The 26960-nt window shown below is 46.6% G+C and overlaps 2 protein-coding genes across 6 annotated transcripts in view; one reads left to right on the top strand and one right to left on the bottom strand.

The window, feature by feature from the left end:
* Positions 1-19329, bottom strand: part of LOC147105651 (T-complex protein 11-like protein 2) — a 51265-nt gene extending 31936 nt beyond the window's left edge. Inside the window, exon 1 of one of the 4 annotated variants that reach the window (XM_086010188.1) lies at positions 19243-19329. The gene's annotated coding sequence lies outside the window, so the exon portion shown is untranslated. Of the gene's footprint in view, positions 1-942; positions 1099-1137; positions 1200-1356; positions 1375-19242 lie in introns of those variants that run through there. The other 3 variants (XM_086010190.1, XM_086010186.1, XM_086010187.1) reach the window with 3 other exon arrangements.
* A 72-nt stretch (positions 19330-19401) lies between these two features.
* The window catches only part of actr6 (actin related protein 6), a 48399-nt gene continuing 40840 nt past the window's right edge, over positions 19402-26960 (top strand). For both annotated transcript variants that reach the window (XM_086010193.1, XM_086010192.1), the window contains exons 1-2: positions 19402-19486; positions 19636-19753. In XM_086010193.1, the coding sequence (XP_085866319.1) occupies positions 19419-19486; positions 19636-19753 (186 nt within the window). In that variant the 5' untranslated portion in view covers positions 19402-19418. The remainder of the gene's footprint in view (positions 19487-19635; positions 19754-26960) is intronic.

Genomic DNA, 26960 nt, shown 5'->3' with positions numbered 1-26960 from the left:
CCCCCACTCGCTACCCATGCTTAACTTGAAAACTACACTTAGTCTTGACTCCCAATGCAACTCTACAGGAAACATGCCCATTACTATATTTTACTGAAATCAGAGTAACCACACTAATATGATCACTGCCCTGGGTTAAGTACAAAGTAACTGTATACGGTTTTAATAAGGGATATACATTTAGCACTGAATTACACAGCTGTTCTTTCTGCCTGAATATATGTTTGCTTTCACCAAGTCATGCATGACCTTTATGGTTGATACTCAAAAATAGAAGTTCAGATAGCTGCAGTTTAGCGAGAACTGATGTACACTCAAACTGCTACAAAGGCAGTTTCATATAGGAGGCAGACCGGAATTGCAGCGGCAAATCCGGAGTAGCCGGAGAGGTAAATGGAATGAGAAAGGCCAATAAAGAAATGAGTGAATTCACTGCAACCCCACGCTAAGGAAACTGCTGCACTCGGTGCAACAACACGGCCATAGATGGGCCGCTGTGGAGAGTTGATGTACAGTTGCAAAGCTCCTCTTCCCACGTCACGCAGGCACCCATGTGATCAGAGCTATCATAACAAGCCGAAAAAAACATCAACACCTCCACAACTAGAGGACGAAGAACAGCCCAGGAAGGACACATCAGCCACTGAACCGAGACTACCCGGTGTAAACAGGGGAGGGGGGAAAAAGGAGAATTGGGGCTCCCTTTACAAACAGAAATCACTTTGGAGCGCCTTACTCGAATTAACCCCTTGTTTACGAGAAATCTAAAAAAAAGTGCAGTCGATGCATAAATAATACGCTGTCAAAGCAGGGCAACGGGACTGACAAGGTAGCGCCGACCCCGGAATGCCGACTGTCGCAGGTGAACAGTGCCTTACGAGACTTTAGGAGTAGGCAGGAGGGTGCTGGGCTGGGGCTCGCTGAGTTCCAGCTGTCACTCACATTTAAAAGGGCTCCAGCAGCAGGGGACTGGGGTTGGGGTTCGCTGGGCTTAGGCAGTAGCGGGTTGGGGCTCACTGGGCTCCAGCGGCGGCGGGCTGGGTCTCGCTGGGCTCCAGCAGCGGCGGCGGGCTGGGGTTGGGTTCGGGGGGCTGGGTTGAGCGGGCTGGGGATCGCTGAGCTCCAGCTGTCACTCACATTTAAAGGGCACCAGCAGCAGCAGCTGGGGCAGTGGCGCGCGCCACTCTTTATGTATCGCCCGGGACCCGGCGAGTCCACTCCGCCGGCGGGGGCGCATGCCGTCACCATCCGGACATCTTAAGCGTTACCCGCCGGCTAGACGCTTCAGCAGCCGTGAACGTTTGGTTTTTGCGGAACCTGTCGTCTCGGAAGCCGATGTTTTGTCGGCAAAAGTACCTTGGCAGCTGATGTCTGCTCTCCCCGAAGCCCCTCTCCCCCGCGCGGTGTCAGGACCGATGAGCTCGGCCTGTTTGTTTACGGATGTGACGTGATGACGTTATTGTTGCTACAATGAGTGGGCGTCCCGTGACGGGACCTGGCGGCGCTGGCTCCATAGTAACCGGCAAACTGTGTGCAGCTGTTGGGCTACTTAACAGAATGCCTTAGCAACCAGCGGGCAGGAAAGGTGGCAGCGTCTAGTGCCTCAAGGGTTTATGCTGAACCTGCAGCATTGCCGTTCTCCCCTCCCCAACGCTTCGAAGGAAATATGCTTCCTGGTGAAACAAACTTTATCATCTCGATCTTTCGTCTTTCACGGAACAAAGCGCTGCCACTCCAATAGTAGTTACACAGAACAATTGTTCATTTAAAATTCACACTTGCAGTGGTCAGGAAATTGCTGGCTGAATTATAACAAATATGCACACTCATCGGGGGAACTGTACAATTTGTACCCATCTATTCGAGAAGGAAATGTCCTGGTTCTCGCTGTACCATGAACACAACTTCCAGCTGACTCTTATTTATGCGGCAATTGCCTATTAAAAGTCAACCAAAGGGGCACAATCAATAAAAGCTGCAACTTTAAAAAGTTTAACGGAAACTTAACAAATTAAATTAAAATTCCATTTTCGGTGGTGATAATGCACTCCAGTCCTACTGGTACCCACCGGTCGCAGAAGGCCTCGAGCGTGCTGGTGGACACCACGTGCTCCATCTCCAGGGCCACCCGGGCGCGAACGTAACCGCAGAAGAGAGGCAGGTAGTCGGGCCGAACGGCCCCCTCGACCGCCCGCTGCCTGGACCTGTTGATGGCCACCTTGGCCAGGCCCAGGAGCAGTCCCACGAGAGGCCCTCTGACTTGCCCGTTATCCCCGCACCAGGTGACAACTTCCAGCTGACACATTAAATTCTGACATTTATTTTACATTAATTCAAATGTTTATTTGGGAGAGTTTTCCACTGCACTCCACCCTCTGATGGCACTGGGATACGAAAACCACACAATACATGTACTGTATTACTAAAAATAGAAGCTTACACACACTTCTCTCAATAGAGGTCTTGTATTATTTTTATCTTCAGGTCCTTCGCAGCTGGAGGAAAGTCACCATCCCTCTGATGGTACTAAGCTGATAGCAATGTGGAAGGTTCTCCTAAAAGCACTGGTGGCAGCTTTGTTTCAGGGCCTTTGTAGTAATGATGACAACTTGTTTGCAGCTATGTAAATGTCTTGCCATCAATGGTTCCCCTGTTACATTTTTGTAGATCTACTGTTGCGCTGTAGGATAGGGTTACTGATTTGAGCGATAATAACAGGAGAGCATGTGCATCACTTTCCAGAAAGAGATATCAAGGAAAGGACGAAAGGAGTCAGAGGGATCACATAAAAGGAAAGGGACAGACAAAAATGGGAAGCATAATCAATGATCAATGGGAAAGAATGGAATCAAGATGAGAAACTTGCTCAATGGGACTGTGCAAGTTGAAACTACGGGGGTGATTTTGCCAATGGGGGCGCATTGGAGGCGGGACTGCTGCTTGTCGGGTTTTAGTCCCGCCCCCATTGACTTGTGGCCAACCCACGCTATTTTCCCTTGATTGACCTTGTTAAGCCCGCCCAGTGGGCTTAGCAGGCCAATTAAGGGGAAGCCGGTTACAGAGAACGTCAGCGAATGACATTTCATCTGTCAAAAATTTTTGACAGATGAATTGTCATCGTTTGACAGCTTTGAGAAGCTGTCAAACACTGAAATTCTCTGTTGTTTGGTGAGTTCTTGTACTCAAGGCTCACCAAACCTATTTTCTGAGCAGAAAGCAGATGGCTGTTGGATCGGAGAATGCAGCAGCCATTCTGTCATCACTGCCATTGAGATGCCGGAGCCTCCGGATCCCCAACAATTGAAGCCTGCAGGAAGAAACAAAGGTCAGTAAACTTTTTCTAACACTTTTCACTCATCTCACATACTTACCTCTCCACACTTGCACCCACCTCCACAGCGCACTTTTGGACCCCTCCGATCCCCGCAGACTCACTGTTCATCTTGGTGACCCTGGCGGGGTTTCCTGACGTCGGGAAGCCCGCACCTCTGATGGAAAAATGGGGATAATCCTCTTAACTTTCTGTTAACTAACTACCTGTTAACAGGCAGTTAAGTGGCTATAATCCCCTTCCCGCCTCCAAGAGACGGGACCCAGCACGGGTCGGGTACCTGCCTCCTGGAAAGATGACATGGAGGCGGGATGGGTACCCGCCCCCAGATTCTGCCATTTTCCCGGCAGTCCCACCTCCAAACCCGCCTCCCCAGGGCTGACAAAATCGCCCCCTACGGGTCAGGGTCAGTTTGATCAGAGAGTCAACCTGGGTAATTACAGATAAATTAGTGTTTATATCAGTGGAATCTTTAATTAAAGATGAGTTACTAAATATCTACATGAAGAGCAAATAGATGCAGCCAACATGGATTTCAAAAAGGAAGATCATGCTTCTGAGAAGGTGACAGATATGGTGGATTAGTGAAAATGTAGTGGATGTGGTATACTTGGATTTGCAGAAAGCCTTTGAAAAGGTACCACACAGGAGGGTACAGGAATAGACTATGGAATTAGGGGAAGGGTAGCAAATTGTATTTAAAAAATGGTTAGAAGGGAGCAGAGTAGGACTTAAGGGCAGGTCTCAGAGTGGTTGGGAGTGGGTAGCAGTGTCCCACGGGGTTCGGTTCTGGAACCACTCTGTATATAAGTTTTGGATATAGGACTAGAGGGAATGGTGTCCAAACTTGTAGATGATACTAAAATTGGAGGCATAATAAATAATCCCAAGAACCAAAGGAAGCTGCAAGAAAATATGTTTGCATAGACAAAAAAGTGACAGATGGGATTCAATGTCAGTAAGTGCGAGGTGATGCATTTATGGTTAAAAAAAACTTATACTTTGAATGGGGATGGCTGGATGATGTGGAAGAGCAGAAGGATTTAATGGTTTAGGTTCACATTAAAAGCAACACCTCAAGTGGATAAGGCCATAAAAAGCTAAAGGAACAATGTGTGTTATGGCAAGAAGTATAGGGCATAAAAGTGAAGAAGGAATGGGGAATCTATATAAAACCATGCTATTAACAGAGTTGGAGTACTGTGAACACTTTTGGACTTCACGCTATAGGAAAGATATAGAGTGCGGTACAGACTTTGTCGATGATGCCTGGTATGAGGAAATACAAATATGAAGAAAGACTTGTGAAAAATTGTGGTTGTTTTTATTGGAACAGATGAAATGATGCAGTGATTTGATTGAGGTATTTAAAATGATGAAGGGATGGGACATGGTATATAGAAACACAGTTTCCAGTGGTTATATGGTCTAAAATGAGGAGACATAGATATAAGATTACATGCAAGAGATTTAGGACACAGGAGGAGAAACTTTTTTTAATAAAAAGGTTGTGAGGCTGTGGAATGCAGTACTAGAGTTAGTGATTGAAGCAGAGATTGTGTCAACTTTTAAGAATAAGTCATGGGGAGGGGGTTTCAGGAGGGTCTTGTGATCGTGAAAGGGGGGAGCCCGGGGCAGGGGAGCCTTAAACTTTCCTTGTGGGGCCCAGAGGACCACTCCTGCTCCTCCTAGCCCCACAAAGAATGTTAAAAAAAAGTTTTTTAAATGACCTGTTTGGGACTCTTCTGGCCCTTGCTCCTCTTCCCGCTCACTCGGTGGACCTGGCGGGAAAGCCAGAATGGCTTACTCGCTCATCCTCCGGTTAAAATAGCAGTCAGGCCCGTTGATTGCATCAGAGCCCCAGCTCTATATTTAAAGAAGGACCCCACCAGCTTCAGATACAGGATATTTTTCCTAGACAATTCATGTCTTCTCCAAAGCCAATTCTGATTTAAAATATACTATACCTTAAATGGGATGTATTTCATCGAGTGGAAACAACCTACAATCCTCAATAACAACAGAAAATGCTGAAAAAACTCAGCAGGCCATTGCAGCCTCCGTGGAGAGAGAAACAGAGTTAACGTTTCAGGTCGAAGACCTTTCGTCAGAACTGGAAAAAAGCAGGAAATGGAAAGCAAGTTTAGGGGCTGGGAAAAGGGGGAGGGGATGAAAGAACAAAAGGGAAGGTCAGTGATAGGATAGAAGGCAGGAGCGATTAAGAGACATTAAGAGATATTCAAGGCAAGAGGAGGTGGTAATGGGACAGGTTAAAGGAACAAAGGATGGCTCTAGATGGGGTGTGAATTGCGCTGGCAGAATGAAGGACAGCTGCCATGTGGGAGGGAAGAAGAAAAGGCCAAACAAAAAGTGTGGATAAAAAAAAGAAAATATATATACAGTATGTGATAGGGGCCGAGGTTATGATCTGAAATTGTTGAACTCTATGTTGAGTCCAGAGGGCTGTAGAATGCCCAATCGAAAGATGAGGTGCTGTTCCTCAAGCTTACGCTGAGCTTCCGTGGAACAATGCAAGAGGCCGAGGACGGTGAGGTCTGAGTGGGAATGGGGCAGTGAATTAAAGTGACAGGCCACTAGGAGCTCGGGGTCCCCCTTACGGACTGAATGGAGGTGTTCCGCAAAGTGGTCACCCAATTTGCGTTTCGTCTCCCCAATGTAGAGGAGACCACATCGTGAGCAGCGAATACAGTATACTGAATTGCAAGAAGTACAAGTAAATTGCTGTTTCACCTGGAAGGGGTGTTTGGGGCCCTGGACAGTGGGAAGGGGGGAGGTATAAGGGCATGTGTTGCATCTCCTGCGCTTGCACGAGAAGGTGCTAGGGGAAGGGGTGCTAGGGGTGGTAGAGGAGTGGACTAGGGTGTTGCGGAGGGAGCAGTCCCTATGGAATGCTGAAAGGGGAGGTGAGGGGAAGAGGTGTTTGGTGGTGGATCACGCTGGAGGTGGCGGAAATGGCGGAGGGTGATCCGTTGAATGTGGAGGCTGGTGGGGTGAAAGGTGAGGACAAGGGGAACTCTATCGTGGTTCCGGGAGGGAGGGGCAGGGGTGAGGGCAGAAGTGCGGGAGATAGAACAGACACGGTCGAGGGCCGTGTCAACCACAGTAGAGGGGAGTCCTCGGTTGAGGAAAAAGGAAGACATGTCGGAAGCACTGGTATGGAAGGTGGCATAGACTGAGCAGATGCGGCGGAGACGGAGAAACTAGGAGAATGGAATAGAGTCCTTACAGGAGGCAGGGTGAGAGGAAGTGTAGTCCAGGTAGCTGTGGGAGTCAGTGGGCTTGTAGTGAATGTTTGTCAATAACCTATCCCCAGAGATGGAGATGGAGAAGTCGAGGAAGGGAAGGGAAGAGTCAGAGATGGACCATGTGAAGGTGAGGGAAGGGTTGAAATTGGAAGCAAAGTGAATGAAATTTTCTAGTTCAGGGCGAGAGCAGGAGACGGCACCGATACAGTCATCAATGTACCGGAAAAAGATGGCATAGCTAGGATCCATGCGGGTACCCATAGCAACATCTTTGATTTGGAGGAAATGAGTGGAGTCAAAGGAGAAGTTGTCCAATGTGAGAACAAGTTCAGCCAGGCGGAGGAGGGTGGTGGTGGAGGATGGGGACTGGTTGGGCCTCTGTTCAAGGAAGAAGCGGAGCGCCCTCAGGCCATCCTGGTGGGGGATGGAGGTGTAGAGGGATTGTACGTCCATAGTGAAAAGGAGGCAGTTGGGGCCAGGAAACTGTTAAAGTGGCGGAGGGCGTCGGAAGAGTCACGGATGTAGGTGGGAAGAGACTGGACAAGGGGAGAAAAGATAGAGTCGAGATAGGAAGAGATAAGTTCCGTGGGGCAAGAACAGGCTGAAACGATGGGTCTACCAGGGCAGTCCTGTTTGTGGATCTTGGGAAGGAGGTAGAAGCGGGCTGTGCGGGGCTGGGGAACTATGAGGTTGGCGGCCGTGGGGGGAAGATCTCCAGAGGAGGAGGTCAGTGACAGTCTTGGAAACAATGGCTTGATGTTCGGTAGTGGGGTCATGGTTCAGGTGCAGGTAGGAGGAGGTGTCGGAGAGTTGGCGTTCAGCTTCCGCTAGGTAGAGGTCGGTTCGCCAAACAACAACAGCACCACCCTTGTCAACAGGTTTAATGACAATGTCGGGGTTGGATCTGAGAGAATGGAGTGCTGCAAGTTCAGAGGGAGGTGGGTTGGAGTGAGTGAGGGGAGCAGAGAAATGGAGACGGCCGATGTCACGGCAGCTGTTTGCAATGAAAAGATCTAGAGAGGGTAAGAGGCCAGAGGGAGGGGTCCAGGTAGAACGAGAATTCTGTAAGTGGGAGAAAGGGTCAGCCGTGCGGGGGGAAGACTCCTGGCCAATGAAGTGGGCACGGAGGCGAAGGCGGCGGAAAAAGAGCTCAGCATCGCGCCGAGCTCGAAATTCATTGAGGTGGGGGCATAAGGGGATGAAGCTCAGGCCTTTGCTGAGGACTGATCGTTCGGGGTCAGAGAGGGGAAGGTCAGAGGGGATAGTGAAAACGCGGCAGGGGGTGAGATTGGGAGAAGGGGGGTCAGAGGAAAGTGAAGGGGAAGAAGGTTCCGGAGGGGCATTGGTGTTCAAGAGTTGATGAAGCTTGCGATCCTTGACATCAGAAAGGAAGAAAAAAAGTTTATTGTTCTTTCTGTGTTCTTAACTACTGCCTTCCATTAATGCTCTGTCTCATTGACCATCTGATAAATATAATTACCAAGTTAGTGTTCAGATTAAATTACCTTCCTATTGTCTCAAGTTCCTTTACTAATCTCTATCTTTGTTAAATCCAACTGTTTATTAACTATACTTTTTTAAATGGAAAAATACCCTTGCTATTCATATAATTTCTATAAATATATATTTATATATATATATAGTCAAATAGATGTCAACTAGAAAGCCTTTATTTTTATATTTGTACACACGTCATCAACCCATTTTATACCTTCAAACAGGGCGGAGCACTCATTCACCAACTGCTGTTTCTACTCCAAGGACAGTTGTTAGTTTAATAATTTACTCACTAACTTTTAACCCGATGTCTTGAACGTGTTGCTGTGTTGTGAAACTTACTGTTTCAGCTGAGGAAACGTCAGTGTTCCGGATTCACACACTAGTGCATTCTAGTTAATAATCCACAGCGACATCATTGGCAGCACTGCAAGCATCGAGCAAACTCTATCCAAGAGGTTTTCAGTTGTGAGCCTTATGCCAGAGACATTGCCTCCTGCCCTTAACGTAAACATGGTCATAAATTGCAAGCTGACGGAGAGTGAGAAAAAGCAACACTGAATGCTATGATAGCGGGGCTGTGCCAGCGGCCATTGCACAAGTGAAAGCCTTGTAATAAACCTACAAGCCAACCGTTTTATAGAATCATTTCACTTGCATTACAGACAATAAAGAAACGTGGTCGTAAAACATATTCTTGTTTTCTCTTTTATCTTGCAGCAGGAGAAATAAAAACACATCAGAGTTCAAAACAGGAGATTACAGTACTGGTGTAGTCTGTGGCTTTTTCTGTGGCAAACCGACTCATATTGCTAATATGGCACTTTCTGTGCTACTCTGCACGACTGGCGAAACAGACCCTTCATTAAAGAAAAAGACTTGCATTTATATAGCGCCTTTCATGACCACTGGACGTCCCAAAGTGCTTTGCAGCCAATGAAGTACTTTTTTTGAAGTGGTAGTCAATGTTGCAATGTAGGAAATTAGTCTGACTTCATGCCATTGAGGCAGAAGATGGCAGTCTCACTTATTAGACTTTGCCCAGTGTAAGTGTTTCCGAGCGTTGCACAGGGCCTGCTTTCATCAGCGTAAGGGTTATTATAAATCTTAAATGAAACATTTAAAAATTAAAAATGATGCACAAACACTTAAATGCTTAACATTAGTTTATGCAAATATTGGCCCGAATTATGTTTAAAATTATTTTTCAAAAACATTTTTTTTTGTATTTGGTGTAATGAAGGGATTTTTAATTAAATTTGAAAATCAGAACATGTACATTTATTAGAATTGAGTAAATTGCTTAATTATTTGGGGATTCCACTGCATGTCATTAGGGAATTCTGTTTGGAAATGACTGCAATGGAATCCCTCTTGTGATTGGGGGACCTGGCCCACGTGATCCCAGGGACGCTTCTGAACCGCTTGCATCCCTGGGATCAGTGGGCCTTTACGCAGGCGCACACCTGGAGGCCCGGGCCCCGGACTCTCCGCAGCCTGGGAGCCTGGCGGTAAGTTTGAAAATGTTTCAGGGGTCGGAGGCGTACTCTGGAGGTACGCCTCCAACCGCAATTTCAGGGCCACTATATCACACACTTCATTATAACCCATGTACAGCAGGCACCTCAAAGCACTGGAGAGGTACCACCAACGCTGCCTCCGCAAAATCCTGCAAATCCATTGGCAGAATAGGTGCACCAACGTCAGTGTTCCTGCTCAGGCCAACATCCCCAGTATCGAAGCTCTGACCACACTCGATCAGCACCAACGGACGGGCCACATTGTTCGCATGCCCGATACGAGACTCCCAAAGCAAGTACTCTACTTGGAGCTCCGGCACGGCAAGAGAGCCCCAGGTGGGCAGAGGAAACACTTCAAGGACACCCTCAAAGCCTCCTTGAAAAAGTGCAACATCCCCACCGACACCTGGGAATGCCTGGCCCAAGACCGCACAAAGTGGAAGAGAAGCATCCGGGAAGGCGCCGAACACCTCGAGTCTCTTCACCGGGAGCAAGCGGAAGCCAAGCGTAAACAGCGGAAGGAGCGCACGTCAACCCAAGCACCCCACCCACCCGCCCCTTCAACCACCGTCTGCCCCACTTGTGACAGAGACTGTAGGTCCCGCATTGGACTCATCAGTCACCTGCGAGCTCATTTTTAATGTGGAAGCAAGTCATCCTCAGTTCCGAGGGGCTGCCTAAGAAGAAGATAACTCATGATTAGCTTGTGCATCATTTGCTATTCAGAGCTGAAAAACATGCTCTTTGTAGCTCAGCCATCTATACTAACATTATGCATCTGTCAATTGTACAAATAGATCTGGGAAGTCAGCTTGCTGTATGGAGGACAGTCTTGGTCCATCTGTTAATCTTTGAGCTGATGTCCATTCCTAAAACTTATGAACTCAAGATGGGAAGGTGTTAAGAGGATCCAGAGTCACCTGCAGAACACAGAAAGTCTTGCATTCATCTAGCACCTTTCACAACCTCAGAAAGCACTTACAAGCCAATAAAGTACTTTTGAAGTGTAGTCACTGATGTAATGTAGGGAAAAGTGGCAGCCAATTTACACACAAGGTCACACAAACAGCAATATGATAATGACCAGATAATCTGTTGATTGAGGGATAAATATTTGCCAGGACACCAGGGAGAACGTCCCTGCTCTTCTTCAAAATAAGGAGGGCAGATGGGGTTTAATGACTCATCCAAAAGATGGCACCTCAGACAGTGCAGCACTGGATTGTCAGTCTAGATTTTGTGCTCAGGTCTCCGGAGCGGGACTTACAACCCACAATCTTTTGACTCAGAGGCAACAGTGCTACCACTGAGCCGCAGCTGAGAACCATCATTTGTGGTGAGACTTGTGAATATGGTTACCGAACCGAACCTTTAATGAGCTATCTCCAGGCCTATTACCTTGATGGCTTGTTTGCTATCCCTGGTGAGGAATGTTTTGTTTGTATAAGCCTTCATGGTTTAGTTAGCAGTAGCCCGTTCCTTTCCCGCAGCATTCAGTCTGACTACATTTTGAGGACACATTTAAGGCAGTTCCTAGGTCAGGGCATTCCTCCCACAACTCAGACCCTTGATACTAAGGATCTACCTTGCAGCTCTGCCCTGCACTGCCTCCAGCTATTGAATGTCTCCTTGTTTCTTGGTGATCAGAACTGGACACAGTACTCAAGGTGTGGTCTGACTAGTTTGATCATGACTTTTTCTGATTTGTAATTTACTGTATTAGCTATTTATTTTAACATTTTATTAGTTTATTGATTATTGTTCTGCATTGGCTGGGCATGTTAATTGCTGAATCTGCCAAGACTCCAGGGTCTTTTTCAACTTCATCCGTAGCTATTTCAAAACCATTCATGAAGTATGCATGTTTCCCATTTTTGTTTCCTATGTGCAATACTTTACACTTGTCTGCATTAAATTTCATCAGCCATTGTTCAGCCCACTCACATATTTTGGGTAGCTCATTCTATGGTTTCTGGGCTGCCTCTTCAATTCAATTGTCCCCCCTAGTTTGATATCATCTGCAAATTTAGACAATTTGGATTGAGTTTCAGAATCAAGTCATTGATGTAAACTGGAAACAGTCACGGTCCCAATACTGAGCATAGACATCCCACTCAGTATCCAACCCCTCCCCCCCAACATTACCCCTTTAACCAGTACTCATGCTACCCTTTTCTCTGTTTTTACTTTTCATCCAGATTTTTAAATTCATATCCAGGTTTTGTTCTGAATTCTGACAGCTTTGAGCGTAATTACTAATCTTTTGTCTTTTGAAAGTTCAAGTATACAACGTTGTAGGTTTTACCAATGTTGGCTTGAGTTGTCACTCCCTCAAATAAATCAAAAACTTTAGCCGCATTGACTACTGCTTAATAGGTTGGTGCTGTACACATAATCCTCAAGTTTACTCCTGTTATCAGATCTGTTATTTTATATGGAATTGAAGTAATATTAATGGGTGTGTAGTTGCCTGCATCTGTTTTGTCAACTTTTTTGAATATGGACACCACGTTAGCCTATGTTCAATCTACTGGTACTTACCAGTGTCAACTGACTCACTTATAATGATTGTCAGTGCCTCCAATATCTCCTTGCCAGTCCCTCTCAACACTCTGGAATAAATAACTCTGGGGATTTATTGGTTTAAAGCCCTTTCATTTTATCTGGGACTTTGATGGGCCTTCAATAACCACAAAACTAGAAGTTATAGACTTAAACAAGTTGGCTTTTAATCACTAAGATCAGAGCTAACATCTCAACATGCCGACTGGTTCACAGGAATGAGTCATACAGGTCCTGGGATCTTTATGTAAGAGAAGTCAGGGGCGGAGCCAAGAGCCAAGACCTGGAACCTCCCAGGTTAGTCGGGAAAGAGGAAGTGAAACTATACACAGTGGGGGAGGGTAATATACATGAGTGCAAAACGAATACTGGATCAAGACAAACAGATTTCATTACATTCACCCCTTCTATAGATTTAGTCCATCGGGGTGATGTTTCTTAAAAGTTGGTATAAGTGAGTCTGTCAGGAGGTTTTGCAGTTCTCAGTGATCGGCGCAAAGCCGGTTGGGGTGCCTCTAGGGGAGTGGAATCTGGTTCCTCCGCTGTCCGGGCCTCCGCAGTGTCTTCCAGGTTATCTGCAGTGTCCTCCAGGTTAAAGTTGGGTATTGATACCTCTGGGCGTCCTGTCTCTTTGTAGTGTAGGTCTTCATCGGGTAGTCTCCCATCGTTCTCTCCGCTCCCCGAGGGAGCGAGGTCTTTTATGGAAACAGTGTCCTCTCGCCCGTCAGAGTATTCGATATAGGCGTACTGAGGGTTTGCATGGAGGAGCTGTACCTTTTCCACAAGGGGGTCCGTTTATGGCCTCTCACGTGCTTCCGCAATAGTACTGTCCCCGGAGACGTCAGCCACGCGGGTAGAGATATGCCCGAGGTGGATTTCCGGGGGAAAACGAACATCTTTTCGTGAGGGGTAGCGTTAGTGGCCGTACATAACAGAGACCTTATGGAGTGGAGCACGTCTGGGAGGACTTCCTGCCAGCGGGAGGTCGGAAGGCCTTTTGACTTTAAGGCTAACGTGACAGCCTTCCAAACAGTAGCATTCTCCCTTTCCACTTGCCCATTACCCCGGGGGTTGTAGCTAGTGGTTCTGCTAGTGGCTATCCCCTTCGAGAGCAAGAACTGGCGCAGCTCGTCACTCATGAATGACGTCCCCCTATCGCTGTGTATGTAGTTCGGCATGCCAAACATGCAGAATAGATTACAGAGACACTTGATGACCATGGCACTGGTCATGTCTGGGCAGGGAATTGCGAAGGGGAAGCGGGAATATTCATCAATGATATTGAGGAAGTATACGTTACGGTCGGCAGAGGGAAGGGGTCCCTTGAAGTCCAGACTTAGGCGCTCGAATGGCCGTGTGGCTTTGATAAGGTGTGCACGGTCAGGCCTGTAGAAACGAGGCTTGCATTCCGCACAGATGCGGCAGGCTCTGGTCATTGCCCTGACCTCCTCGATGGAGTGGGGCAGATTGCGGGACTTTATAAAATGGTATAGTCGGGTGACCCCTGGGTGACAGAGGTCATTGTGGAGACCCTGTAATTTGTCCGTATGAATGCTGGCACACATTCCCCGCGATAGGGCGTCATTAAGGGCTCCCGGCCTGTACATAATATCATAGTCGAATGTGGATAGTTCGATCCTCCACCTGAGTATTTTGTCATTCTTGATTTTCCCCCTTTGTTTATTATTAAACATGAAAGCCACCGACCGCAGGTCGGTGAACAGGGTGAAACGTTTGCCGGCTAGGTAGTGTCTCCAGTGCCGCACTGCCTCCACTATAGCCTGTGCCTCCTTCTCGACAGAAGAGTGCCTGATTTCAGGTCCCTGAAGGGTTCGGGAGAAGAAGGCCACAGGTCTCCCAGCCTGATTGAGGGTCGCAGCTTAGGCAAAGTCTGACGCATCGCTTTCGACTTGAAAGGGAATGCATTCGTCCACTGCACACACTGCAGCCCTTTCAATGTCCTGTTTAATACTGGTGAAAGCCTCCCGAGCTTCAGCTGATAGTGGGAAGGACGTCGATTTAATGAGGGGTCGGGCCTTATCAGAGTAATTGGGCACCCATTGGGCATAATACGAAAAAAATCCCAGGCACTTTTTTAAAGCTTTGGGATTGTGTGGCACGGGCAGTTCCTTTAGGGGGCGTAATCGGTCAGGGTCCGGTCCAATTACCCCATCTTCCACCACACAGCCGAGACGGGTTGTGTTGAAGACACATTTGTCTTCGTTGTAGGTTAGATTCAGCTTTAGGGCAGTTTTTAAAAATCTCGCAAGATTTAGATCGTGGTCTTGCTGGTTGTGCCCGCAGATAGTGACATTGTCCAGATAGGGGTAGGTAGCTTGTAGTTTATTCTCGTCAACCATGCGGTCCATCTCACGTTGGAAGACCGAGACCCCATTTGTTACTCCGAAGGGCACTCTGAGAAAATGGTAGAGGCGTCCGTTCGCCTCGAAGGCGGTGTATGGGCGGTGCTCCGTTCTAATGGGGAGCTGGTGATACGCGGATTTGAGGTCGATAGTCGAGAAGACTCGGTATTGCGCAATCTGGTTGACCATTTCTGATATGCGGGGTAAAGGGTAGGCGTCCAGCTGGGTATAAATATTAACAGTCTGGCTGTAGTCAATTACCATCCGTTTCTTTTCGCTATTTTTAACTATGACTACTTGGGCACGCCACGGGCTGGTACTGCATTCAATAATGCCTTCCCGCAGGAGTCTGTCCACTTCCGCCTTGATAAAGTGTCTGTCTTCCAGACTGTACCGTCTACTTTTGGTCGCTATGGGCCTACAGTTCGGAGCGAGATTAGCGAATAAAGAGGGCGGGCTGATTTTTAAGGTTGATAGGCCACAGACTGAGTGGCGGCTGGGACCCGCCATATGCTAGCGTGACACTTTCGTGGTGGCACTGGAAGTCCAGGCCCAAGATTACATTAACACAGAGTTCTGGCATCACGAGGAGTTTAAAATCCTTGTAGTCCGTGCCTTTTACAGTCAGTGTTACCACACAGTAGCCCAAAATGTCCGAAGTGTGGGGCTTAGCAGCCATAGCAATTCGGCTCCATGTAGGGGTTACCGTTAATGAGTGCCGCCGTACCAGGCTAGGGTGGATAAAACTCTCGGTACTCCCACAGTTAATTAAACATTTCGTTAAATTCCCGTTTACCTGTATGTCCATCATGGATTTTGTCAACGGGTGTGGCCTGGATTGATCCACCGTGATCGAAGCCACTGTTGGGCCCTGGGCGGCCGTTGAGTCAGGAAAAGATGGCGGATCCCAAGATGGCGGCCCGCACGGCACGCACGAGGCGGTGACGGAGTTGGAAATCGGATTCCCCCTGCAGACTTTGCTAAAATGCCCCTTTTTCTTACATTTGAAGCATGTAGCGTCCTTCGCTGGGCATCGTTGTCTGGGGTGCTTGGCCTGGCCGCAGAAGTAGCATTTCGGGCCTCGAGACATTGCCGCTGTAGTAGGACTCCTGGGTGAACTTCTGTGTGGGGACTCCGACAGCGTAGAGCTGGTCTGAGACCTGGATGGGGAAGATGGCTGATTCCAAGATGGCGGCCCCCTCAGCGCGCACGAGGCGGTGAGGGCCGCATGGCCGGAAGAATAAGAGTCAGAGTTTTTCTGGGCCACGTCCAGCGATCGCGCAGTGGCCACTGCCTTTTTTAAGTCCAGGACCTCCTTCTCCAGCAGTCTCTGCCGGATATAATTCGATTCGAGGCCCGTGATGAAGGAATCGCGGACCAATTCGTCAGAGTACGCGTTGGCCGTCACGGCCTTGCAGTTACAGTCCTGGACCAGGTCCTTTAGGCCCTGTAAGAAATCGTCCATTGATTCCTCTGGTCGCTGCCTGCGTGTAGCCAGCAGATGTCTGGCGTACACTTCGTTTACCGGCCTCTGGTATTGGGCCTTCAGGATAGTGATGGCCTCCGTGTAAGAGGTGGCGTCCCGGATGAACGAATAAATCCGACGACTTACGCGAGTAGTCAGTAGACTCAGTTTATCTACCTCGCTAGCGGATGAGGCCCCCGCGAAGAGTTCGAAGCATTTGAGCCAGTGTCCAAATTGATTTGATGCTTCAGCAGAATGTGGATCCAAGTCCAGACGCTCTGGTTTTAGGAGTCGATCCATCCTAGTATTCTTTAGTGATTAAAATTGATGGGCCTTCAATAACCACAAAACTAGAAGTTATAGACTTAAACAAGTTGGCTTTTAATCACTAAGATCAGAGCTAACATCTCAACACGCCGACTGGTTCACAGGAATGAGTCATACAGATCCTGGGATCTTTATGTAAGAGAAGTCAGGGGCAGAGCCAAGAGCCAAGACCTGGAACCTCCCAGGTTAGTCGGGAAAGAGGAAGTGAAACTATACACAGTGGGGGAGGGTAATATACATGAGTGCAAAACGAATACAGGATCAAGACAAACAGACTTCATTAGACTTCAAACTCATTTATATTTAAGTCTTGAATTAAGCCTCTGTACTTTTGTGAGAGGGCACGTTGTTCATGTCTTCCCTTGCGAATACATTGAGAAGTAATCATTCAGACCATTTAATATCTTATGCTTATTAACTTCAAGCCTATTTGCATCTTTTAATGTTCTCTTCTGTTCTCCGACAGTGCTCTTGCTAGTGCAGTACTGAAATAATTTTGCCTTAAATTTTGTCTCTACAGCTATATGCTTTTTTTCTCTTAACCCCTCTGATTCTGCCTACTCCTGTATTCATCCTGGCTTTCCTCCCATCTCCATTTAAGAACATAAGAAATAGGAGCAGGAGTAGACCATTCGGCCCCTCGAGCCTTGTCCGTCATTCAATAAGATCATGGCTGACCTTCTACCTCAACTCCACCTTCCCACATTATCCCCATATCCCTTGATTCCCTTAATATCCAAATATCTATTGATCTCTGTCTTGAATATACTCAATGATGTGCATCCACAGCCCTCTGGGGTACAGAATTCCAAAGACTCACAGCCCTGAGTGAAGAAATTTCTCCTCATCTCAGTCCTAAATGCCCGACCTCTTATACTGAGACTGTGACCCCTAGTTCTAGACTCCCCAGCCAGAGGAAACATCCTCCCAGCATCTACCCTGTCAAGCCCTATAAAATGTTATATGTTTCAATGAGATCACCGCTCACTCTTCTACATTCTAGGGAATATAGGCCGAGTCTCCTCAATCTCTCCTCACAGGACGATCCCCTCATCCCAGGAATCAGTCTGGTGAACCTTTGTTGCACTCCCTCTAAGGCAAGTATATCCTTCCTTAGGTGAGGAGACCAAAACGGTACACAGTAGTCCAGGTGTGGTCTCACCAAGGCCCTATATAATTGCAGTAAGACTTCTTTACTATTATACTCCAATCCTTTTGTAATAAAGCCTAACATACCATTTGCTTTCCTAACTACTTGCTGTACCTGCATGTTAACTTTCAGTGATTCATGTACAAGGACATTCAGGTCCCTCTGAATACTAATATTTCCCAATCTCTCACCATTAAAAAAATATTCTACTTTTCTATTTTTCCTACCAAAGTGGATAACTTCACATTTCTCCACACTGATCCTTGCGTCACCCCACTAGTTACACCCTGCCAACCTGAAAATGAGTCATTTATTCCTACTCTCTGTTTTCTGTCCATTAACCAATCCTCAATCCATGCTAATATATTACCCCCAATTCTCTCTGTGGTATTTGTAAAAATTTAATGCCCTCTTTTAATAACTTTTTACTTATTTGTTAATCTCTTTATGGAAGAAATAACAACAGAAAATGCTGGAAAAACTCAGCAGGTCAGGCAACATCCGTGGAGAGAAATTTGAGTTGACGTTTCGGGTCGAACCCTTCTTCAAAACTGGAAAGAAAAGAAAATAGATCGAAGGCAGGGCTGCGATCGGACAAAAGAAGTGAAAGAAACAAAAGAAGTAAAAGAGATAGGCGAGATGGTAATAGGCTGAGATTAGGTGTAAAGTGTACTAGCAGGGCAAGAGATAGCTGCCAGGTGTGAGAGAGAAACAGAAAGGAAAGTGGGGGGGGGGGGGGAAAGGAGTGGAAAATTACAAGAAAAAATGTGTAATAGGGGCCGAGGTTATGATCTGAAATTGTTGAACTCGATATCGAGTCCGGAAGGCTGCAGAGTGCCTAATCGGAAGATGAGGTGCTGTTCCTCGAGTTTACGTTGAGCTTCCGTGGAACAATACAAGAGGCCAAGGACGGCGAGGTCCGAGTGGGAATGGAGTGGTGAATTAAAATTTATGGAAGGGTTGCCAACTGTGTGATGTGCCTCAATTATTCCGAGACTCGAAGTTAGCAGAACAAAAGTAAGGCTTTTATTAACTCAGAACATAACACGTAAAATAGAGAGATGTCTACCTTCAGGAGGCTGATGCCCGACTGAAGTTAGATTACAAAGGAGCCAGGTATGGGTGGAGCCCTGCACACAACCAGTTCCAGCACATTCCAATACATAATACATGAGGACTGGGGGAAGGGAAAAGACACAGAAAGCAGGCAGTTACAAGACACAGAAAACAGGCAGTGATGAATGGAATATATTTCATCACACTGTGTATTCTTGGAGGTTTCATCATATGACCTCCTGCCCCCCCCCCCCATTGGTCGCCCAACACGTCCTTCCCACGCCAATTGGAAAGCAAAAAGACTCTTCATTACCCAATTGGATGATTCTTTACTGTCAGTCAGCCTTTTTTCACATCTCCAATATTTTTTATAACTGATAACAGAAGTGTTCAAAGAAAATGAAAAAAAGACATCACATTTTTGAATGCCCCTCTGATTTTTCTCCAGGGTTGCTAGCAGCAGTGTCCTGGAGATTAATCTTCAATACCTGGAGACTCCAGGTCAATCCTGAAGGGTTGGCAACCCTGCTTTAGAGTCACGCTTGTCTAATCCCAGTAGGTTGATGGACAGAAACCATTTTAATGACTTGTCAAATTATCAGTTACTCATTAGAAGTAACAGACGCTTCATTTTGATCTGCAATTGTGACTTTTTTTTAACAAGAAACCCAAGTCAAGTTAAACTATCTTTGTCATCTGTCTTACTTGTTCTCTTCCTTTAAAAATCCACCGCAACTAAATCCCCGACCTTGACGGCTCCAGACTCCGGAACCTTTTAGCGGTGGTTTTGAACACTGTGGGGGCATGGTACCGAGGACGGACAGGAGGGCGGCTGCTGATTGGCTGACTGGTTGCGCGGAGACCGCGGCGGTGCGCGCGAGATGGCGACTCTGGTGCTGGACAATGGCGCGAGCATGGCCAAGATCGGCTTCAGCGAGAAGCGAGTGAGGTGCGTCACCAAGAGAGGCCGCGGCTGCTCAGGAGGCCCGGCCCCTCGGTGCTATTTGCAGCCGTCCCGGACTCCTCCTGCCTATAGGCTGACGGAAACGCATGGCTTTTAACTGATCTTTTGTTTATCTCCCCCCTTTTCTCTTGTAGCGTTTTGCCCAACTGCCAGTTCCGATCAAGGACTGCTCGTCTCAAAACCTTCACCTCCAACCAGATCGATGAGATCAAGGACCCCTCCGGCTTATATTACATCCTTCCTTTTCAGAAGGTGGGTGCCCGGCCGCGCTCGAGCTGTAATGCGGTGTTACTGAGTGACCCGTGCTGCGATAGTCACCCCCGCACGAGTTTGGTGTTGCTGTGTGCGCGCAATGAGGATAAACCTGCGGTGCTTCAGGTGCCGCACGACTCCGAAGGGAGTGAGACCCACGTCTCCAGGGATTGAGCTGACTCCGAAGGGAGTGAGACCCACGTCTCCAGGGATTGTCACTCAGCATCATTTGGGTTTCAGGTCGAGCTGTGACGCCGGATTCAAGCTATATTTACACTATAACCCTGCATTGCAAAGTAACGTGGACAGAATAACTTATGTCTGGATATTGGGAATGTAGTATTACGACGTCAGAATTTGGATATGTTAATGCTACCTTAACCTTTAGTACTAAATTTCAAAATGTTGACTACCAAATGCCATCTGGTGGTCCCTTTATCATTTGTAATTACATAGAATATACAGCACAGAAACAGGTTATAAAAGATGTAATAGCAGAGCACTTGGAAAACAGTGACCGGATGGGACAAAGTCAACATGGATTTACAAAAGGTAAATCGTGCTTGACTAATCTACTGGAATTTTTTGAGGATGTAACTAGTAGAATAGATAAGGGAGATAAGGTCGCCTGAGGAAGAGAGTGTTTGAAGACCAGGACCTCAAACCTGGCACTAAGCTCATGGTCTACAGGGTAGCAGTGATACCTGCCCTGCTGTATGCCTCAGAGACATGGACCATGTACAGCAGGCACCTCAAAGCACTGGAGAGATACCACCAACGCTGCCTCCGCAAGATCCTGCAAATCCATTGGCAGGATAGGCGTACCAATGTCAGTGTTCTTGCTCAGGCCAACATCCCCAGCATCGGAGCTCTGACCACGCTCAATCAGCTCCGATGGACGGGTCACATTGTCCGCATGCCCGATACGAGACTCCAAAAACAAGCGCTCTACTCTGAGCTCCGGCACGGCAAGAGAGCCCCAGGTGGGCAGAGGAAACGCTTCAAGGACACCCTCAAAGCCTCCTTTGAAAAAGTGTAACCTCCCCACCGACACCTGGGAATCCCTGGCCCAAGACCACATAAAGTGGAGGAGAAGCATCCGGGAAGGCGCCGAACACCTCGAGTCTCTTCGCCGGGAGCAAGCGCAGGCAGCGCAAGGAGCGCACGTCAACCCAAGCACCCCACCCACCCGCCCCTTCAACCACCGTCTGCCCCACCTGTGACAGAGACTAGGTCCCGCATTGGACTCATCAGTCACCTGTAAACTCATTTTTAATGTGGAAGCAAGTCATCCTCCGCTCCGAGGGACTGCCGAAGAAGAAGAGAGATAAGGGAGAACCAGTGGATGTGGTGTATTTGGACTTTCAGAAAGCTTTCGATAAGGTCCCGCACAAGAGATTAGCGTGTAAAGTTAAGGCACATGGGATTGGGGGCAAGGTACTGACTTGGATAGAGAACTGGTTGGCAGACAGGAAGCAAAGAGTTGGAATAAATGGCTCTTTTTCCGACTGGCAGGCAGTGACTAGTGGGGTACCGCAGGGAGCGGTCCTAGGACCCCGGCTATTCACAATATATATAAATGATCTAGACGAGGGAACTAGATGTAATATCTCCAAGTTTGCAGATGACACAAAGCTGGGTGGGCGTGTGTGCTGTGAGGAGGATGCCGAGAAACTCCAGTATGATTTGGGCAGAAGCATAGCAGATGCAGTATAATGTGGATAAATGCAAGGTTATCCACTTTGGTGTCAAAAACAAGAAGGCAGATTATTATCTGAACGGCAATAGATTGGGAGAAGGGGAAGTGCAACGAGACCTGGGTGTCCTTGTGCACCAGTCGCTGAAGGTAAGCATGCAGGTGCAGCAGGCGGTTAAGAAGGCAGATGGTATGTTGGCCTTCGTAGCGAGAGGGTTTGAGTACAGGAACAAGGATGTCTTGCTGCAGTTGTACAGGGCCTTGGTGAGTATTGTGTGCAGTTTTGGTCGCCTTATCTGAGGAAGGATGTTCTTGCCATGGAGGGAGTTCAGCGAAGATTCACCAGACTGATACCTGGGATGGCAGGAATGATGTATGAGGAGAGATTGGGTCGATTGGGCTTATACTCACAGGAGTTTAGAAGAATGAGAGGGGATCTCATTGAAACTTACAAAATTCTAACAGGACTAGACAGACTAGATGCAGGAAGGATGTTCCTGATGGCCAGGGAGTCCAGAACCAGGGGTCACAGTCTAAGGATAAGGGGTAAGCCATTTAGGACAGAGATGAGGAGGATTTTTTTCACCCGGAGAGTGGTGAACCTGTGGAATTCTCTACCACAGAAGGCAGTGGAGGCCAATTCATTAAATATATTCAAGAAGGAGTTAGATATATTTCTTAAGGCTAAAGGGATCAAGGGATATGGGGAGAAGGCAGGGACAGGGTACTGAATTTGGATGATCAGCCATGATCTCATTGAATGGCGGAGCAGGCTCGAGGGGCCGAATGGCCTACTCCTGCTCCTATCTTCTATGTTTCTATGTCATTTGGCCCAACCAGTCCATGCCAGCATTTATTCTTCATTCAAGCCTCATCCCATCCTTTCTCATCTAATTTTATCAGCATAACCCTCTATTCCCTTCTCCCTCATATGCTTATCTAGCTTCCCCTTAAATGTATCAATACTGTTCACCTCAGCTACTCCCTGTGGTAGCGAGTTCCACATTCTTGCCACACTCTGGGTAAAGAAGTTTCTTCTGAATTCCCAATTTGATTTCTTGGTGACTTTCTTATATTGATGGCCTCTAGTTTTGTTCTTCCCCACAAGTGGAAACACTTTCTGTGTCTACTCTTATCAAAACCTTTCATAATTTTAAAGACCTCTATTAGGTCAGCCTTCTGTTTTCAAGAGAAAAGAGACCCAGCCTGTTCATCCTTTCCTGATGGGTATAACCTCGCATTTCTGGTATCATCCTTGTAAATCGTTTTTGCAACCTCTCCAGTATCTCTATATCCTTTTTTATAATATGGTGACCGGAACTGTACACAGTACTCCAAGTGTGATCTAACCAAGGTTCGATACAAGTTTAGTATAACTTTTCTACCAGTGCATAGTTTGCTTTTTTACGGCCTTATGAAGCTGCGTCACTACTTTTAGTGATTTGTGTATTTGTACTATTTGTATTCCCTTTGCTCCTCTACCCCATTTAGATTCTTATTTTCCAAGTATTATGTGACCTCCTTATTTTTCTTACCAAAATGTAATACCTTACACTTATCTATGTTGAAATTCATTTGTCAATTATATGCCCATTCTGCAAGTTTATTAATGTTGTCTTGTAATTTGTTGCAGTCCTCCTCAGTCTTGACTATTCCTGCCCCTCTCTTTCCACCCCACCCCTGCCAATTTGGTGCCATCTGCAAATTTAGAAATTGTGTCTTTGATTCCAAAGACTAAGGCCTAGAAATTCAGTTGTTTGCGCCAGCCGCTAGCGCCTTAGGAGGAGGAGATGTGGGGCGCTAGGCGGCCAGCGGCCGGGCGCAGCACGATCTGCGCCTCTCCCCAACTTCAGTAAAGATTTAGCGGCGGCGCAAAGCCTTTGCGCGCGCTCAGCTGCGCGCGCAGATCCTGACGTCATTTCATGGTGCAACGCCCTTTGTGCGCCCCAAACCGGAAATTCAGTGGCGCTGGCCTATTGTGCGCCTGGCGCCCCTAGCGACTGGTAGAGGGGAACGGTTCCCAGTCGCTGCGGGGCGAGGGGGGCGCAAATTAAAGGGCACTCCTCCTGCAGTAGAAATGGCAGCCATTTTGCAACACTCCTTCTTTGTGAGAGACGGATCTTTGCAGAGAGACAAAGGTAGAGAGCTTTCTGCTTTGGCTCAACACTCGCACAGGTACTTGTGGCTTCAGGCCACAGCTTTGCACTTGTCTTTAACTTCAGAGCCTTAGCATTGATTGGAAACATATAATGGGGGCTGCAATGGGTGCAAACGTTGGCCTTCTCCATAGTCCTGGGCGTTGTACAGATCAAGCAGCAGTGGTCAGGCCTTGCTTCAGGGCTGCAGTGTGCAGGGCGTGGAAGGCAAACAAATCCACCCTCCCCCTTTAAGAGCTCACCGGCGCCAGAGTGTCTGCCGTCAATCAGCAACTCGCCGAACCTGCGCTGCGCCCGCCCTCGGGGGTATCGCCCCGGGCCGCCGGCTTAGCGCCTAATGATAGTCGTGCATCGCCTGTTTTAGCGCAGCAGCAACCTCTTGGGGCAATGCCACTGAATATCGGCGAAGGTGGCGCAAAGTTGCGCCGGGCGCAAACTTTAGCGGCCGCCCGGCTGTAGCGCCCCAAACGTGGCTATACTGAATTTCTAGGCCTAAATCTTTAATATCAATTGTGAACAACAGTGGTCCTAACACTGATTCTTGTGGGCCCCACTTTCCACCTTCTACTCTGTATAGCTACCCTTACCCCTACTTTCTGCTTTCTGTCTTGCAGCCAGCTAGCTATCCATTCTGCTACTTGTCCCTTGACTTATGCTCTGACTTTGTTCACTAGTCTATTATGTGGCACCTTCTCGAAGGCCTTTTGGAAATCTAGATAAATTACATCTACTGCATCACCCTTGTCTACTCACTCTGTTACCTCTTCAAAGAATTCAGTGAGGTTGGTCAAGCAAGGCTTTCCCTTTTGAAAAAATCAATGCTGACTAATTATATTTTTGCTTTCTATTTTCTCCTTTAGTAGAGATTCCATTATTTTTTCTACCACCGATGTTAAGCTGACTGGTCTACCTCCCTTCTTAAATATCGGTATTACATTAGCAATCCACCATTCCTCTGGCACTGCACCTTATTCTAATGAATTATTAAATATGTATAATCGTGCCTCTGCTCTCTTCTAGACTCTTTTAAAATGCCTGGATACAATCCTTCCGGACCAGGTGTTTTACCCTCTTTGAGTTTGATTAGTTTATTTAATATTTCTCTTTATTTTAAATGCTGTTATATCATTTCTAATTTCATTTTCCAATATCATGTCCACCTGATCGGTCTTCCTGGTAAATACTGAAGCAAAGTAATTATTTAATATTTCTGCCATCTCTCAATCGCTGCCTGTGATTTTTATCCTGTCCATCCCTTAGTGGCCTATTCCCATCCTGACTTTCCTTTTTTTATTTGTGTCTGTAGAATATTTTACTATTTTGTTTTATATTCCTTGATCATTTACTTTCTTAGTTCCTCTTTGCCTTCCTAATTGTTTTTTTGACTTCTCTCCTAATCCCTTCTCCCTTGACATGCTCTCCCCTGTTGTCCATGTACTTAGTGTACGCCTCTTTCCTTACCCTCAATTTTTCCCTTGTCTTTATTCATTCATGGTGTCTCATTGGTGTTTAGTTTTTTTTTTTTTGCAGAATATATTTTTCTTGGACTCTGTGAACACCGTTTTAAATGTTTCCTATTGATGTTCTACTTTATTGTTTACCAATATTGTTGTCCATTTTATTTTCCCAAGTTCTATTCTCAGCCCCTCAAAATCAGCTTTTCCCCAATCTATTACCCTGATCTTTGTCATGCTTATGGTCTTCTCAGTTATTATTTTAAAGTGTATTATATTATGGTCACTATTGCCTAGATAGTCCCTACTTTTACTTCTCTTATCTGTTCTGGTTCATTCCCCATTAATAGATCCAGTAGCGAATCCTCCATTGTTAGGCTTCTTACATACTGGGTTAGAAAGGAGTCTTGTACACATTGTAGGAACTCCATCCTTTTCCCCCGTTACCTACCTCTTCTGGCCAATTAATTTCAGGGTAGTTGAAATCCCCCATGATGATTATTCTATGTTTTCTTTTACCCATTTCCCTAATTTGTTTGCATATTTCTTCCTCCATCTCCCAATATTAGGTAGTTTGTAGACTACCCCTATTAGTGTGATTGATCCTTTCTTATCTTTTATCTCTATCCACATGGATTCTATTTCTGTCTTACTGATGGCTGCATCACTTTTTTCTACTGCCATTATTTAATCTGTAATAAGTACAGCTACTCCACCTCCCTTTTTCCCCCTCTATAATTTTTCTAAATATGTTATACCCTGCAATGTTTAATTCCCATCCTGATTTTTCTGTAGCCATGTCTCCGTAAGGTTCCTTGCATCTTATTATTGCCTCTAGTTCCCCTGTTTTATTATGGACACTGTGCATTGCTGTACAGACAGTTTAACTCATTTTTATTAGCAGTTCCTCTTGCTTTATTTTCAATTTTTTTACACTCCTGTTCTATAACTCTATTTATTCCCTGGCTATTTATGGCCTACCTTAGTTTAGTCTGTCCTATGCTCTCCTGTTTTGTTTATATTTAGGCTTGTTTAATTTCTCCAAACTCTGTTTCTCCAAAATCTCCAAACTCTCTCTATTTAATACAATATGTTATTTATCTTCTGCTGGATCAGTAGAGATTAAAGTTTAAATTTATTTTGAATAGATTAATTGCAAAGTTTAAAAATGCAAAGCGAATCAGCTTTCTACTGATGTGATCATAGGGTACAACGTGCTAATTCTCTGTGCATTGTGGGTGTGTTTGATATATTAGCTAGAGATGGAAAGCAAACCATTAAAGAAAACGGAAACACAGATCAGCATTCCCCAAATGGAAAGTGAACAGTTGACTGTAGCGGGCATTTATATTGCAGCACTGCGTCTGGGGGTGGCACTAAAACGTAAACATACCATCTGGAGGCAGAGAATAACTTGCAATTTTTATAGTATTTTTCAAGCACAGGGAGAAATGAGTGCTTTACAGTTAGAAGAAACCATGCATACCGCTCGGTAACAGGAAGGGGGGGGGGGAATGGAGTAATGTGGAGAAGGTTGGGGGAACTAAAAGGTGTGGTCAATAAGAAAATGTTTAAATGCGCTGTAAACGGGTGGAATGTGCCCATTTATGTGCTCAGTTGACCTGTTACACGTGCAGTGATGAAACTGGAGCAGAGTTGGGCTTGCTGCGTGCTATTTTAATATGTTCCATGTGAGCTCTCCAATGGTTGAGTAGATAAGAAGACACTGCACTATTTAGAGCTAACCCATATAAGGGAGTCTCTCCAAGGTTTGATTCCCAGCGTGCTGAGCTAATTGATCCCAGCCGGGAGCAGGTAGGGTGCTACAATTGGCCTCGGTGTTCCTAGGTAAGGGAGGGGAAGAAGCAACCAAGGTTCACACTTCTGACAGCTGTTGTGAC

This window comes from Somniosus microcephalus, chromosome 17 (assembly GCF_052327205.1).
Source record: "Somniosus microcephalus isolate GS21.2 chromosome 17, FLI_Smic_1.0, whole genome shotgun sequence".
Lineage (NCBI taxonomy): Eukaryota > Metazoa > Chordata > Chondrichthyes > Squaliformes > Somniosidae > Somniosus > Somniosus microcephalus.
This window is presented reverse-complemented; position numbering and strand designations above follow the sequence as displayed.